General features: G+C 39.6%; 1 protein-coding gene across 1 annotated transcript in view; it reads left to right on the top strand.

The window, feature by feature from the left end:
• hibadhb (3-hydroxyisobutyrate dehydrogenase b) overlaps positions 1-15,704 on the top strand; it is an 89,999-nt gene extending 74,295 nt beyond the window's left edge. Inside the window, exons 7-8 of the mRNA XM_052015817.1 lie at positions 10,527-10,683; positions 14,756-15,704. Coding sequence (XP_051871777.1) covers positions 10,527-10,674 — 148 coding nt within the window. The 3' untranslated portion in view covers positions 10,675-10,683; positions 14,756-15,704. The remainder of the gene's footprint in view (positions 1-10,526; positions 10,684-14,755) is intronic.
• Positions 15,705-15,959: the final 255 nt, after the last annotated feature.

Below are 15,959 nucleotides of genomic sequence, written 5' to 3'. Positions count from 1 at the left end.
ATGTCGGATGGAATAAGTCAGAGACACGGGCAAGGAATTGGAGATGGAGGTAAGTGGTCTTTATAAAGATGTGGGAGGGGGTCAGAAAAGGCTTGCATAGAATAGGTTGCTGAGGTTGCAAACAATTGGGTTTTAGCTGCAATATGTGAAAGGACAAAGGAATAATTGGCAAAGATCTAAAGTTCGTAGCAAATGATGGCTTCAGTTTTCCCGATGTTTAATTGGAGGAAAATGTGGGTCAACGAGGAATGTAATTTGAATGAGCATTTGGCCACCACAGGCAGGGAGCACTAAAGATGCAAGGTGGGGAGGTAATGCTATCTGTCATTGGTCTGCAGCTAAAAGCTAACTCAAGTCATTGATGATGTCACCCGGGTAATATCAATGAAGTAGAGAAGAGAAATGAGGATAAATCTTTGGGGACAGCTAATGGTGCATATTTGAGAAGGCATTGTAGCTGATTCATTGGATATGGTTTGATGGCTATAAATTTTAACAAAGCATTGGTTGTCTCGCATAGCTGGACAACAGAGGAGAGGTGTTGAAGGAGTATGGTATGGTTGACTATTTCAGAGGCTACAGAGAGGGCAAGGAGGGATGGTGCACCAAGGTCACAATCACAAAGGAAATCATTTGTGACATTAATTAGACTGTTCAGTGCTGCGGTGGAGACCTGATTCAATCATGTGACAGAACTCCAATTACAACTAAATGGAGCACACATCTGAAAATTAGCTCTGCTTAAGAATTCAGCTTATTTCATGAAATTGTTTTTTGTTAACAGTTGAATTTAAGATTCCAATATGTAGTTAGTAAGAGTTATGTAGTACAAAATGTGTTAATATTACATTTGAATCACTGCAGCTTGTTCTCCTCTGTACAAGTGGTGCTTTCCACAAGATTGTAGAATTATTATTTAATAGAGGCTTTGGTTATCACCTACAGATTTATAGGTTTCTAAATGGCCAGAGAAAATTGCTATCAGCGAGTATAAATTTACAAGAAAATATTACAGTGCCACAAAAGGGAAGCTACCTATGTAATCATTTGATGCACAAAACTTCCTCACTTGGCAAATTTACAGTGGGGGGGAAAAAATGTAGCACATACATTGTTAATGGGAGCACACATTAAGGTGAAGACCTGTTTTATTTAATAAATCGGTTTGGGATTTTCTGCATTAAGGGATGCTGGAGTGTTTGTAAGTGTGTGCTAGTATGCCCAGTGACATGTTATTATGAGGATTGACAGTGTCTGTCAAGCATTTTGATAGCCTGAGCAGTAGATCACTCAAACAGCAACAATGTTCCTATGTAGAAAATATCACATGTTCCCCCAATTTACAGGGGAGCAGCAATAACATTTTATCATGGTTGAGGGCCCAGTAGCTGCTTCCTATTAAACTTGGCCTTTTGGATACCTGTCCAGGATTAATTTGTTGATTTCAAATGGAAACTCAGTCCCCTCCAGTGAAGCATGACTTGCTAGGAGCAGCACAATCTGAATGACAATTATGTTGTAGACTGGTTTTAGGCCATTACAAGCATGGACCCAGTGGAAGGCAAAGATTTCAGTAGCTGATTTTAATAACATGTCCAATTTAAGCTGTCAGTTATGTGTGCACTTGTGGGATGGTTCTAGGAAGGATAACATAACAAAAGTTCTAACGTGCTATTATAATGATACACTTGAAAAAATGTTTTTGAATTAAAGAATAACGGTTTCCCCCGAAGAGCTTTATATCCTATACTAAATGGCAGCGTTTGAAAGTTGCAGATTAAATAGTGAGCTATCTCAGGAGATTTCATTCATGACTGTAATGGTTACTTTTCATTTCTTACATTTAATAAGGATACATAAATCAAGTTATGATTTTCCTTGTTGCTATAGTTATTAACTCTGCTCCATCCCCCTCAACATCTCTCGACTTCTGCATATGGGGGTGGGTAGGTGAATGGAGTATAACTTGAACACTAATTTGTGTTTACAGCATAAAATTAGTTTGTTTTAGAATGTATTTAATTATTAGATATGAAGAAATCTTTCTCAAAGCCAATTGTCTTTTCAAAAATTGATCTATAAATATAATGGATCACCAGAGACATTCTTTAATCTAACCTGATAACCTCTGTTAAATCCAAGGTGGGTAGATTGCAGAAACGAAGTTGCAATATTATTAATTTGTTCATGTTTTTAAGGTTTAACCTCGTATTATCTGCCCCAGAGTTTTTTTAAAAAGCAAAAGTTTTGTCCCTGGATGTTGTGAAGGGATTATGATAGTTTTTATATTTTCTCCCCATTGGTCCCATTATTTGAAAGATACTGTTTCATTTTAAGAATGCACTTAGATCAAGTGATGTTATAAGCCCAATTAGTTTTGAGGTAGGTTATTTTTCTGTTAATGTTAAACTATTGAAATAAACAAAAGATCAATTAAAAAAATAATTTCATGGTTTCCATGTAAGCTAACAGAGATCATTTTAAAATAAAATCCTATTATCACCTTAGCAGTGTGAATTGAGTTATTGAGTTTTAACATATTTTTGATATTTCTACAAGAAAATAAATCACCATGGAAAAATGTGGATACTATATCAAGGAACATCCTAATCGTATGAATTCTTAAAGAAAAGCTATGACAATTCAGTTTAAACTATAATGTCACTTTTATGCCTCAAACAACTGGTTTGAGGATGGTACTGGTTCTCACTGGATTAACCTGCAAAGGCTCTGACCCCCAGCTGGATTTAACCATAATTACAATACACAAAAAGTGCTGGAGGAATTCAGCAGGTCAGGCAGCATCCATGGATGGAAATAAACAGTTGACGTTTCGGGCCAAGACCCTTCATCAGGACCCTGATAAACATAGTTATCCTTTGTGACTTAGGCCAATTTTAAGTATCTGTAGGTTATTGGACAACAAAGGTTCTTGCAAACAACCTTGACTATTACCTCACATCTGTTATCCATTTTTCTTTCATCAAGCAACCATTGTCTATGTCCTTTCATGCACTACACAATGGTATGAATTATTTTAGTATTTGGGTGGATCTTCCCCCACTTAGCACATGGTACATTTGGATGCTTGGGCCAGTCTGTTGGATTGAAATCAGCATTTGCAAAGTTGCTCCATATCTGTGTAATGCCACAACCTGTTCCATTTAATATTGCAACTGTACTTCAATAAATATAATTAAAATGCATTTCAATTTGACAACAGATTGTTTTCACTGATTAGTCATTGAGACCAAGCAAAACAGTAACAGAAATATTGGCCACTTAGCAAGTAAAATCCAATTGTATGGTACAGGCAGTTTCTGAAGTGTGTGTTTCAAACACAGGCAATCGTAATTGTATCAAAACCAGAGCCAAATAAGCAGTTGTTGTATAAAGTGTTGTCCATAGTTGTTAATGTACATGGTTCTTAGTTTCAAAGTAAACTATGCCAACCACCTTCATGAGAAAATGGACCAGATTTTTATTAGTGTGACAGTTGTAGGACCAAGTACTTGCAGTTTGACAAAAGTCTGACTAATGTGTTGGATTTTCCCCCTTATCCAGAGTGTGGTTAGAATAAGGAGCTTCTTTCTTTGTCAAATAGCTGAGGCGACTACTAAAAATGGCTTGAAGGGGAAGCAAGGTATGTTCTTGAGAGAAAAAGGAACATACAAGATAGAGATACATTGGTAGAGTAGTAAGCAACTCAATGCTACACCAACACTGGTGAACACAAGTTGGCATTTCTGATTGTTAATAATAACCCTACCAGGTGGGAAGTGAGTCAGCTTTTAGCAATGCATAGTGAGAAAAAAATTAATTTTTATCTTATTTGTATTTCAGTGTTTTACCATATATAATGAAATATAGTTTGGGAGAAATAAATGATCTTCAGTCTCTTTGGTTAATGGCCTACCAAATTACCAGGCTGCAAAAACATAATAACCAGTGACATCGTATTCCTTTGGAACAGTGACTGCTGTTGTGAACAAAGTGTGTTTGCTCAGTCTCCTCTGAGCAATGTAGTGAAGGTGTATGCAACAGCACTTGGAGGGCTGCCCCCCCCCCCCCAGAACACCACGCAAAAAATGCATTTCACTGTGTGTTTTAATGTACATGTGACTAATAAAGATCTTATCTTAAAATGTGTGTTGTGACAATCTTTGCAATAAGGATTCTGGAGAAGTTTTAAAAAGAGAATCAATGTTTATGAAACAAGCCGAATTTGTACTTTTGTAATATTTTACAGTAAATGAAAGAGGCTGACAAGAGAATTTAGAGAAGTGACCAAAATTTTGGTCAAAAATGCCCAAGTCACAGGTATGCTTGGAGGAGAGTCAAGGCCTCAGAAATAGGATGCCCTGCAGTCCGAGGAGTATTTGCAGATGATGGTGGAATTTTAAAATTGATGAAATGGGGGCAGAAAGTTAGAATACGAGGTGATAGAAGTGTTGGGTTAATGTGGGCAAATGGTGAGCAGATCTCAGTGCAGAACCAGATGCTGACAGTGAAGTTTGGATGACAGAGTTGATGAAGGTTGAAGGCCACAGAGAAGGTGTTGAAGAAATGGAGTCATGTTCAGGATGACATTGCAAAAAGGTGAAATGCTGAAACAGAGACGGCCAATTCTTCAAAGGTGGAGCTGTTTGATCTTCAGGGTTCGGATGTGAAGTCAGAAGCATCAAAGAGAGCACTATGATTCTATTTATTCCAAGCAAGCAGACCGGAAGTGAGGTGGAATTGAGGTGCAAAAGACCAAAAAATAATGACTTTGCTTGATTGGAGGGAATTCTGCTAATCCACGACTTGAATGCATGAAACAGAGGTAGCTGAAGAAAAGAAAACTTGAATTTGTTTAATGCCTTGCTGACTCTTCAGAGGTTGCCAAAGCCTTTCACAATCAATGCCTGCCCTGCTCCTGACTGCTTTCCTTCCTTGGCTCTGGATGCTCGTCTGCACTTGACTCTGTTCCACAGGAAGTTATCTGACCCAGGCACGATGCCACTCCTGACCTACAAGTTGTTTAAAAAGGCCCTATGCCAACTGAGGAACAACAAAGCCTCGGGGCAGATGGTATTGCTGCTGAAGTTCTAAGACATGGCAGGGAGCAACTTCAGTCACAAATTCACAACCTCATTTCGCACAACTGGGAAGAGGCACACATGCTAGGGAACCTCAGAGACACCATTATTTTAACCACTTTCAAGAAAGGAGACAAATCCCATTGGGGTATCCACAGGTGAACTTCCATGTTGTCTGCCACCGAAAGTCTTTGTCAAGTCCTCCTCGTCTAGCTCCTCCCAGTAGCTTCCCAAATCATGGGACGGATTTTATCCAGCTGGAGATGCAACGGACTTGATATCAACTCCAAGCGACATACATAGATCTGTATCGATCACTATATGTGACATTTTTTGACCTTGCAAAGCCTTTGCTTCCATCAGTTGAGAGGTAGTATCAAGTATTCTTCTCAAGTTTGGCTGCCCACAGAAATTGTTCCCATCTCCTACATAACGGCATCCAAGCCATGATAGAGTTATAGAGTGATCTTAAACATTGAGATTGGGTTTGCTGTGGACTCAATGCAGACTGGTGCCAAAAAGCACTTTTCACAATATTTCTCAGTGTGTTGCTGGACCTAGCCTTCAACAAGCTTCCTGTTAGAGTGGAACGAATCTTCAGGACAAATGAATAATTGTTCAACTTGCATCGCTTCACTCCAAAGCCAATGTCACCCCAAAGTCAGTCATCAAGCTGCGTTATGCAGACAAGGTGGATGCTGAGCTTCAAACCATCATCAATTTGTTCATTGAAGCTTATGAGAGAATGAGCCGTGCACTTGATATTTGCAAATCAGAGGTCCCCTACCAACCTGTTGCTGTCATTTAACATTGCCCTCTGATAATAAAGGTTCATAATTAGACCCTGGAAATAGCGGACCTCTTCCCAAATCTTGGGGAGTACCTCTCTACGAAGGCAGACATTGACTGTGAAATTCACAATCACATTCTGGGTGCTAGCAGAGCCTTTAGTAATCTGAGGAAAAGAATGTTTGAAGAACAAGACCTTAAGTCCGGCACAAAGCTCAGTGTCTGTCGGCAACAGTCATCCTTGCCCTCCTGTATGCTTCTGACATATGAGCTATCCATAGCAGTACCTCAGAGTGCTGCAGAAGTTCCACAGATGAACTCTGCAGAATCTTCCAACTCCACCGGCAGTATAAGTGAGCCAATGTCAGTGTCCTCTGTCCAATGTCCCCCACATTGAAGTCCCAATCGCACTCGATTCTGATGGATAGGACACATAGTTTACATACCTGACACTAGACCCTTGCAACAGCCACCATGATCAAATTCCATCATGGGAGTTGATTATCGGATGGACAGAGGAACTGATTCAAGGGTATTTTCAAAACCTCCTTGGGAAAAAGTGGAACATCTCCTCCATCCAGCACAACTCCCTGGCCCAAGACTGCTCAAAATAGTGAAAGAGCATTCAGGTTGGCATTAAGAACCTAGAGTCCATTTGTTGGAAGCAGACAGAACCCCAAATGCAAACAACGGAAGATACATGTCTTGGCTGATTGAAATGTTGACAAGACCCTCCTGCTGTTAATCACTGTGTAGGTCACTTTGCAAGGGAATGTCCTATTGTACTGACACAAATGAATTCAACTTCACTGCCTTTGATTGCATAAGTTATTTTTTTGTGAGAATGAAGGAGGTCATTATTGATCACAGACCAATGGAGACTTTCAAAACATAAAGGCTTAAAAAAAAGTTTGGCATTTTGAATGTTCAACAAGTCTGTATGATCAATGCTCAACAATTTGGGTGATTCTTTGCCATTATTTATGTATTCTAGTTAAAATCAATATACAGTTCTGTAGAGGTTTTATAGATTTTTAACTACTTGCCTTTACTCTATGATGGCACCTGTGTTACTTACTCATTCCCCTCTGATTCACTTGCTTATGATTCAGTCTTCTGTGATCTTTACCTAGCTCTGTTCAGCGTGTGTTCACATCTGTCAGGTGAGTAGTTAGGCTAAGATGATAAGAAAGAGGTAAATGGTGCTTTTTTTTATATACCCCTGGAAATACTTGTCATAACTTGTTCTGCACCAAAGCACAAATGATTTACCTATGGCTGTGATATTAATAGGAGAGTCATGAGGTCTTTGAGCTGCTGATCTTCAAGGTAAGGTGGAATAAATAACAAGTTAATGTGACCAAATACTTCATAAACAATTTGCCCTATAACGATAGTGGATCACCCTGAACTAACTGCATTTATGATTATAATATAATGGAGTCTCTGTAAAAGTAACTGGATATGTAAGGGTTAACCATGGCGTGACTATAGTTATGACTGCAAGATGTGCAGGTGCCTGGGAGTGCTTAAGGCATATCTTGTTTTGCTAAAAGTTTGCTGTAAGCAACTGCCCAAGCATGTGCAACTTCGCACGTAGGCATCTGTAGGTTAAGTATAAAAGGAGGGACACAAACATGTAAATCTTTGAGTGGGGATCAGTACAGAGCTCAGGTTACACTGTTTACTCTTTCTCTGTATCCCTCACTCACGCTAGCGTTAAATAATAAAGTGCTTATTGTACACTCCTTGGTTCTGTTGTTGTCTACTTTATTACAGTGCGGAGTCGACTTTCACATCTCTGGTCCTGAGGTTGGCATTGGGTAATGCCTTGCAACACAAATTGGAGCTTTCCTTACTCTTCCTCCCCCAGATGTGCCACCAATAGCTCACGTAATATCTTCATTTATAAAGATAGAAGCAGAGGTGTGAAACATACTGATGTATTTATGTTGAAAATGTTCATATGAAAATCATTAGTTTAAGGCCTTGGAGATATGGAGTAGCACAATGCAAAATGTGCTGTGTCTTTAGATGTTATGCAGGATGGGTGTATATGAAGGCTGGTTTAGGAAGTCTTAGAAAAGACGGTTTATGGTTTGAAACTCCTGTGTCAAGATTTTTTTTAGTGCCACACATCTATGTCTAGTAATTGACCTCATTGTAATAAACCTCACTGTCGTTCCTTATAGTAGTTTTTCATACTATTACAAGTAAGGTTGGATATGATCAAGGTTAATAATTACACTGGACAATCAAAGAGAAAACTGCAGATGCTGGAAATCTGAAATAAAATCAGAAAAATGCTAGAAGTACTCAGCAGGTCAGGCAGCATCTGTGAGAAGAGAAACAGAGCTAACGTTTCAGATCAAAGACCCTTCATCAGGACTGGGAAGGAGACAAAAGAAGCTTGTTAACCTGCAGGGAGGGTGGGGGAGGGGATGTCTCTGATAGGGTGACCATGAAGATGAGCTGTAAACAACAGACAAAGGAACATAGAAGACATCTGATACTGGTGTAGTTTGTTTGTTTTTTTCTTCCCTTTTTCCTTTGGAAGTGGAGGACATGCCCAGCCCAACCAGCTGGTCATGTCTTCCTGCTCTGCATTTTTGCAACTCCCACATTCTTTTTGTCTCTGTTCTTTTGTCCATGCTGTAGACACAGCACATGGCAGAAACCAGCATCCCTTCCACAGATTCTGTCTACACCTCTCACTGCCTCAGAAGAGCAGCCAACGTAATCAGAGATCCCTCCCACACCCGGACATTCAATCTTCTCCCCTCTCCCCATCGGGCAGAAATATGCAAAAACCTGAAAACACTTACCATCAGCCTCAAGAACAGCTTCTATCCTGCTGGTATAAGACTATTGAGTGGTTCCCTTTTATGATAAGATGGACTCTTGACCCTGCATTCTACCTTGTTCTGGCCTTGCACCTTATTGTCTACCTGCACTGCACTTTCTCTGTCACTTGTAACACTTTATTCTGTATTCTGTTATTGTTTTCCCTGTACTACCTCATTGTACTGATATGATGAAATTGATCTGTATGGATGGCATGCAAAACAAAGTTTTTCACAGGACCTCGGTACATGTGATGACAATAAACCAATTTACAATTTACAACAAGTTCATTTTGTCTCTTTCCTGTTTCTGACAAAAGGTCTTCAACCTGAAATGTTGACTCTGTTTCTCTTCCCACAAATGTGGCCAGATCTGCTGAGTATTTCCAGCATTTTCTGTTTTTTATTAGTAATTGCATTTATTGAGTTGCATACTTCGAAGCAATTAATGTTAAAGTGGAAGCATATTTTACCTTTATCGAGAACATAAAATTCCTTTTTAATAATTATGTTTTAAAAAACATTCATATTTCTTGCCTCTCTAAACAGCTCAGGCTATACTCCCAAATATTCACTGCTAAACTGCGCAACACTTCATGGTATAGAACTCTGTTGATGCCCAACCGTAGAAGGATCTATCCTGGGCCCAACACATTGATGCAATCACGAAGAAGACATGGCAGCGGCTCTACTTCGTTAGGAGTTTGAGGAGATTTGGTATGTCACCAAAGACTCTTGCAAACTTTCTACAGATGTTCGGTGGAGAGCATTCTGACTGGTTGCATCACAGCCTGGTATGGAGGCTCCAATGCGCAGGATCACGAGGCTGCAAGGGGTTGTAGACTCAGCCAGCTCCATCACGGGCACAACCCTCCCCGACATCGAGAACCCCCTTCATGAAGCGGTGCCTCAAGATGGTGGCATCCATCGCTAAGGACCATTACCATCTGGGACATGCCCTCTTCTCGTTACTACTATCGAGGAGGAGTACCAGGAGCCTGTAGACCCGCACTCCACAATTTTAGGAACAGCTTCTACGCATCTGCCCTCAGATTCTGAACGGTCCATGAACACTACTTCGTTATTCCTTTTTTTTTGCACTTTATTTATTTATTTTGTTATTTACAGTAATGTTTTTGTCTTTGCACTGTACCAACAAATTTCACATCATCTAAGTCAGTGATAATAAATCTGATTCTGAATGGAAAAATTAGGTCGGCAATTTTTCTAATTTGATTGACTTTTTATGAATATATCTTCTACTTTTTAGGCATTCTTTATTCCTATTGCAAAACATGGAACAACTGCTTTTCTTATAACAAAATTAACTTTTGAAAACAAATCATATGGAGTGTGAACACACACTTATGATTTGTGTAACTTTTATTAAGACAGGAAGTGGAGATGTATATAGGAATTAGTTTTTGGTGTGCCATATATTGAAATTCTAAAAGAAATATTTATTGACATTAGATATAGGATTTCTACATTTTATGAAGTAAAGATTAGTTAAATGAAATAGAATGCTCTGTGCATATTCTTGTTGAACTATTACATCCAGCCTGTGCAAGCCATTGTGAGCACTGTCTCTTTAAAGTTTATTGACCATGTATTTAATAGCTTGGTTCAATTTGTATATGCTGGGCTGAGTTAGAATCACTTAATGTCATGTCATAAATCCAAATAAAGTAACATCATTTTGGAAGACACTTACTAGAATGAGACAAATGGTCTTTATGGGGTCAAACAGCAGATAACTGGTCAACCCTGCTTGAACTTTGACCTTAAACGACTCATCTGCAACTTTTGACAGGCTAGGCCTTGACCCGAAGCTTCTGGCGAAAATTCTGAACATGAGCTCAGGTCGATGCTGGTCAAGTGATACCTACAACCCTGTACCGGGAGTGATGGATAGTGTGCCTTCTGCTAACGATTATCAGGTGGATTTGCAACAGCCTTAAATGGCAAAGGTATTCTTGTTTATTAAAAATAAAAAAGTGATTAGTGTCCATTTTTCTACTGCTTTTTGATCATCAAATGCCACGTGGGTATTCAGTCTGCTGAGAGAAGGCAGAAATACTGCAGAGAGGGTTCAGGTTATCTCGTTCTTTAATCAGCTGATTGGATGGTGCCCTGTATTACCATTAGGGCTGATTGTTGGCTATCAAATCCTGTCCGCAATGAGATTATATAATTTGCATCCCTCCAGTCACATTATTTATAGATGATCCAATCAAGTGTTAACTACAAGCTTCTGAAAAATATCTTTTGTTACTTTAAGGAAGTGATTGTACAAGTTGCCATCATTTGGTGTCTTGTACAATCGCTCTTTCTGCAGCAGAGATGGTTCTAAATAAATTTATAATTCTTTGGATGGAACTCTTCTATTTTGCTACTTTCTAGATTACTCCTCACTTTAAAACAATCCCCACTGCTTTTTAGACACCTCTGCCAGGGGGTAAAATTTTTTATTACCCTCTCTTTGTCCCTCATAATTTTGTATAGCTCTATCAGGTCCTTCCTCAGCCTACAAGCCCAGCCTATCCAGTCTCTTTAAATGAAATAATTCATCCCAGTCAACATCCCGGTGAATCTCCTCTGCACCCTCTCCAGTGTGATCACATGCTTCATATAGTGTGGTGACCAGAACTGCACACAATATTTGGGCTTTGACCTGACCAAGTTGTATCAAGACCTCCCAGCTAATGAAGGCAAGCATCCCCGTATGCCGCCTTCACCACTTTATCAACCTACACTGCCACTTTCAGGTATCTTTGGACGTATACCAAGGTTCCTTTGTTCCTCAATACTCCCTAGAGCCCTGCCATTCATGATATATGTCCTACGTGTATTAGGTACATCTCCCCAAATGTACCACCTCACACTCATCAGGATTAAATTCCACCTGCCCATTCCCTGACTAACTTACCAGCTGATCAACATCATTCTGTAGCCTAAAATTACCCTCCTCACCATCAGCAACACCAGCAATTTTCATGTCACGTGCAAACTTCCAATCACTTCTCCAATACGAAAGTTGTTGCTATAAAAACAAACAGCAAGGATCCCAGCACGATCCCTGTGATACACCACTGGTCACAGGCTTCCAATCACAAAAGCAACTCTCCATCATTTCCCCATTACCAATCCAATTTTGGATCTAATTGCCAACTAACCTTAGATCCCAAGGGCTGTAACCTTTTCTACAAGCCTTCCATGTGGGATCCTGTCAAAGGCTTTACTGAAGTCCATATAAACCACCATCTTAATACCACTTTCCTGCACAACCATTTATCCTTGAATTCGATAATGTCCAATAATCAATCCAGGTCTGTCGTGAATATATTCAGTTATTGAACCTTCACGCCCTGCTGGGTAGACAACTCCAAGTAATCACTACCATCTAAGCAAAAAAATTTCTCCTCATCTCTCTCGAATGGGTTTCCAGGTTTTTGAGCTTATGGCCCCTGATTCTAGACACACAGCTAAGGGACATATCAACAGTATCTATTTTATCAAGCCATTTAAGAATTTGGTATGTTTCAGTGACAGCTTGGACGATGCATTACAACTCGGGAGAGCGCAGGACCCGTCTGCTTATCCTTATCATATGGAAAACATGCCATCCCAGCAATCAATCTGGTGAGCCATTGCTCCACTCCCACTGTCACAGGTATATCCTTTCATAGGTAGGGAGACTAAACCTGTATACAGTATTCCAGATGTGGTCTCAATGGAGCTCAATATAATTGGAGCAAGATGTCCCTGCACTTGCATTCAAATCCTCTTGCAATAAATGTGAACATACCATTTTCTTTCCTAATTGCTTGCTTTACATGCACTTTAACTTCCAATGATTCATCTACTAGGAAACCTTGGTCCCTCTGAACACCTTCAATCTCTCACCATTTAAAAAAAATACTCTTTCCATTTTTCTCTGTACCAAAATGAAGGAGATCATATTTTGCACACATTATATTCCATCTACCTTGTTCTTGCCCATTCACTTAGCCTGAGAATGTCCCCCGAAGCCTCTCTGCATCCTCATTGGAGCCCAAAATGCCACCCAGTTTAGTATCATCAGCAAGCTCGGTTATATTTGCACTCGATCCCCTCATACAGATCATTGATATAGATTGTGAACAGCTGATGCCAGCATCCTACTGGTCACCGTCTCACCTAAAATTGGCCCTTTATTTATACTGTCTCTGTTTTCTGTCCGTTAACTAATCCTCATTCCACACTAGCATATTATCCCCAATGCTGTGAGCTTTAATCTTGTTTAATAATCTTTCGTGTGGCACCTTATCCAAAGGCTTTCTGAAAATCCAAATACACTGCATCACCTAGTTCACCCATGTCTATTCTGCTAGTAATAACAATAAGTAATTTCAACAGATTTGTCAGATGTGATTTTCCCTTCATAAATCTATGTTGACTCTGCCCAATCCTATTATTCTTCTCCAACTTCCTGTGTGATAGATTCCAGCATTTTCCTTGCTACTGAAGTCAGATTTACTCAGCCACAGGTTGGGTGGGATCATGGTGTGAGAGGTGATGTGCTCCCTCTGTCATTCACACTGAGTTTCTTGTCCTCCCAATCACTGAGTGCAAGATTCTGAATAGCATTGTGAATGTTCCTCACTATTTTGACTGGTCATGGGCCAGGGATTCCCACGATTTTTGCACATTTTCAAGGAAACTTAGGGAAGATCTGTGGGTCTTTTTCTTGGTCTACTTAGTAAATTACTGCATGATGGAGCTCTCAATAGTGTGTCTGTTTCAGGAATCTGTTGTTGGGCGTACAAATACCCAGTCAGAGCCAACTGAATGCAATTAGGCCCTCATTGCCGGGAATGTGACCTGGAAGGGCTGATGTTGGTTCACTTAGCCTGCCAGTGGCTTGGGGGATTTTGCAAATTACAACACGGGTGGTGTCTTTCCAGTGCTTCAAGATGGCTGCTGTAGGAAGTCCATGTCCCAGGAAAGTACAGAAGGGCCGGGAACACTGCTGTGCTGGCAGACTGAAGGTTGATGTTTGGCTTTGCTGAGAGGTGTCAAGACAAGAGAAGTGGTCCATAGTTTTCTTGGTCTTGTCTTTATTGACAGTTGAAGTGTTGTATAGTGAGGGTAGATCAGAAGAGGACATTTGTTTCACAGGTCAAAGGAAATGGTAAACTCTTCTACCCACACCACCTCCACTCCAGAACCTAGGTCATCCCAACTTTAGCTATTGAGCCACAATGTTCAGTCAAAGCTTGAATTGCTCGTGATGGAGTTTGAGCTCAGTGCAGTCATCAACTTGTTTACTGAGGCATACAAGACAATGCCTTACACTTAATACCTATCTTCCCACATTGTATGGAAATGGCACACGCCATCCCTTCAGTTACTTGAACCATGTGAACAATGCTTTGAAGCTCCAATGTGATGAATTGCTACACTATTAGTAGGAACGTGTGCATATGTTGTCTGATATCAGAGCAGGTACTTGATTTTATTTCCTATAAGGAGCTAAGGTAAAAGCAAAATGTGTCAAAACTCCAGATTTTCCAGGAGGTCTGTCATCCTTTGTGAAGAGAAAACACATTAATCATTTTGTGTGTCTTCGGAATGTACATGAACCCTCAAATTTCACAACAAAATAAAGGATCAGCGAAAGTAGAAAAACAGTTGATGGGAATCTCAAGTGACATGGACATCTGTCACAGGGTTCAACAGCTAACTATGGGGCAGAGATTTCTTTGAAGTATGTCAAGAAATGAAGTCTGGATATTTGTCTGGACTTAGCATTGTGCACCACTCCCCATCTTTCTAAGGCTGTGCACTTTATATCAGGCAAATGGAATCAATCTGATTTTTTTTTCAGTAGCTCGGTTTGGGATTTTAAAATATAAGTTGCCTCAGACATCTCATTGACAAAATGCTTGAATGAACTTTTATTGTAATAATGCTCTAGCTAATTATGATCTGAATCGCTATAATAGAATTCTAAAGTCAAAATTAATAAGTCATTTTTAACTTTCATTTTCTTTTGTTTAGGATCTGGGATTAGCACAAAACTCTGCCATAAACACTAAAACCCCTGCACTATTGGGATCATTGTCTCATCAGATATATAGGATGATGTGTGCACGAGGCTACACACAGAAAGATTTCTCTTCGGTGTTTCAGTTTCTGCGTGAAGAAGAAAATATATAAACCAGTCCAGCATCAAAGTGCATCTTGGAAAATATAGTCATGAGAATTTGTCAGTGAACGGTCAAATAACTTCAGTTATCTAACATAAAAAGGACAGAGTAATTCTGTAGCTACAAATCATGATCCCAATGTGACTGTATAGTTTCGTAGAGAATAGCTTTTGTAATTGTGCACCCAGAGGTCGCTACTTTAACTGTGGGATTAGATAATAAAAGCATTTTGAAACTGGATTGTGATCAAGACAGCCAGGAAGCTTTGAGGTATGAGCCTGTTACATATGATGTAGGTTTTTGATTTGTTACAGAGGGAGAGGTGAGGAATTAACTTTTTGTTTTATGTTTTGTGAGTTTCATTTCCACCTCACCAGGTATTGACATGATATGAATTTTCATTTTAGCTTTGATTTTTGTTTTCCTGCATCATACATAGATCAGAGTCTATCATGAATTCATGACCAGTATTATTATTTCTTTAAATATCAAATTAAAATGTGATGATAAATTGAAATAAAATTCTATTAATCATGTGCAGGATTCAATCAATAGTGTTTTTGTTTGGGGCAATTCGGGAACCCTGATCTGTTTAATCTGAGCTTTCATGGTAGTTTTGTCTTCAGATCCAAGTCCACTAGGACCCTGGCAGAGGCTGCCCAATGTCAATTCACATATAGAGTCATAGAACTATACAGCATGGCAACAGACCCTTTGGCCCACCTCGTCCATTCTGACCATGTTGCCCAAGCAAGCTAGTCCCATTTGCCTGTGCTTGGCCCATGTTCCTCTGAACTTTTACAAACTGTCAAAGGGAAGAGACTTCCACCATCAGTCTAATTATATTTAATACCAATGGAAGGTCATTTGGGGGAATAGAAAGCAGCCATTTTAAATTGAAATGTCTTCTACATGTTTCAGATTCTCTTTTATTATTACATATACTAATTTGTATGTGCCCTCACTCAACGTACCGCTTGAATTGCCAAAGCAAAATAAGCTATGAATAAAGTGCTGGCAAATCGAATGAGTATAGAACCATAGAACACTACAGC

Source organism: Pristis pectinata, chromosome 5 (assembly GCF_009764475.1).
Source record: "Pristis pectinata isolate sPriPec2 chromosome 5, sPriPec2.1.pri, whole genome shotgun sequence".
NCBI lineage: Eukaryota > Metazoa > Chordata > Chondrichthyes > Rhinopristiformes > Pristidae > Pristis > Pristis pectinata.
Note: the sequence above shows the minus strand (reverse complement) of the source record. Positions and strands in the feature narration are given on the sequence as shown.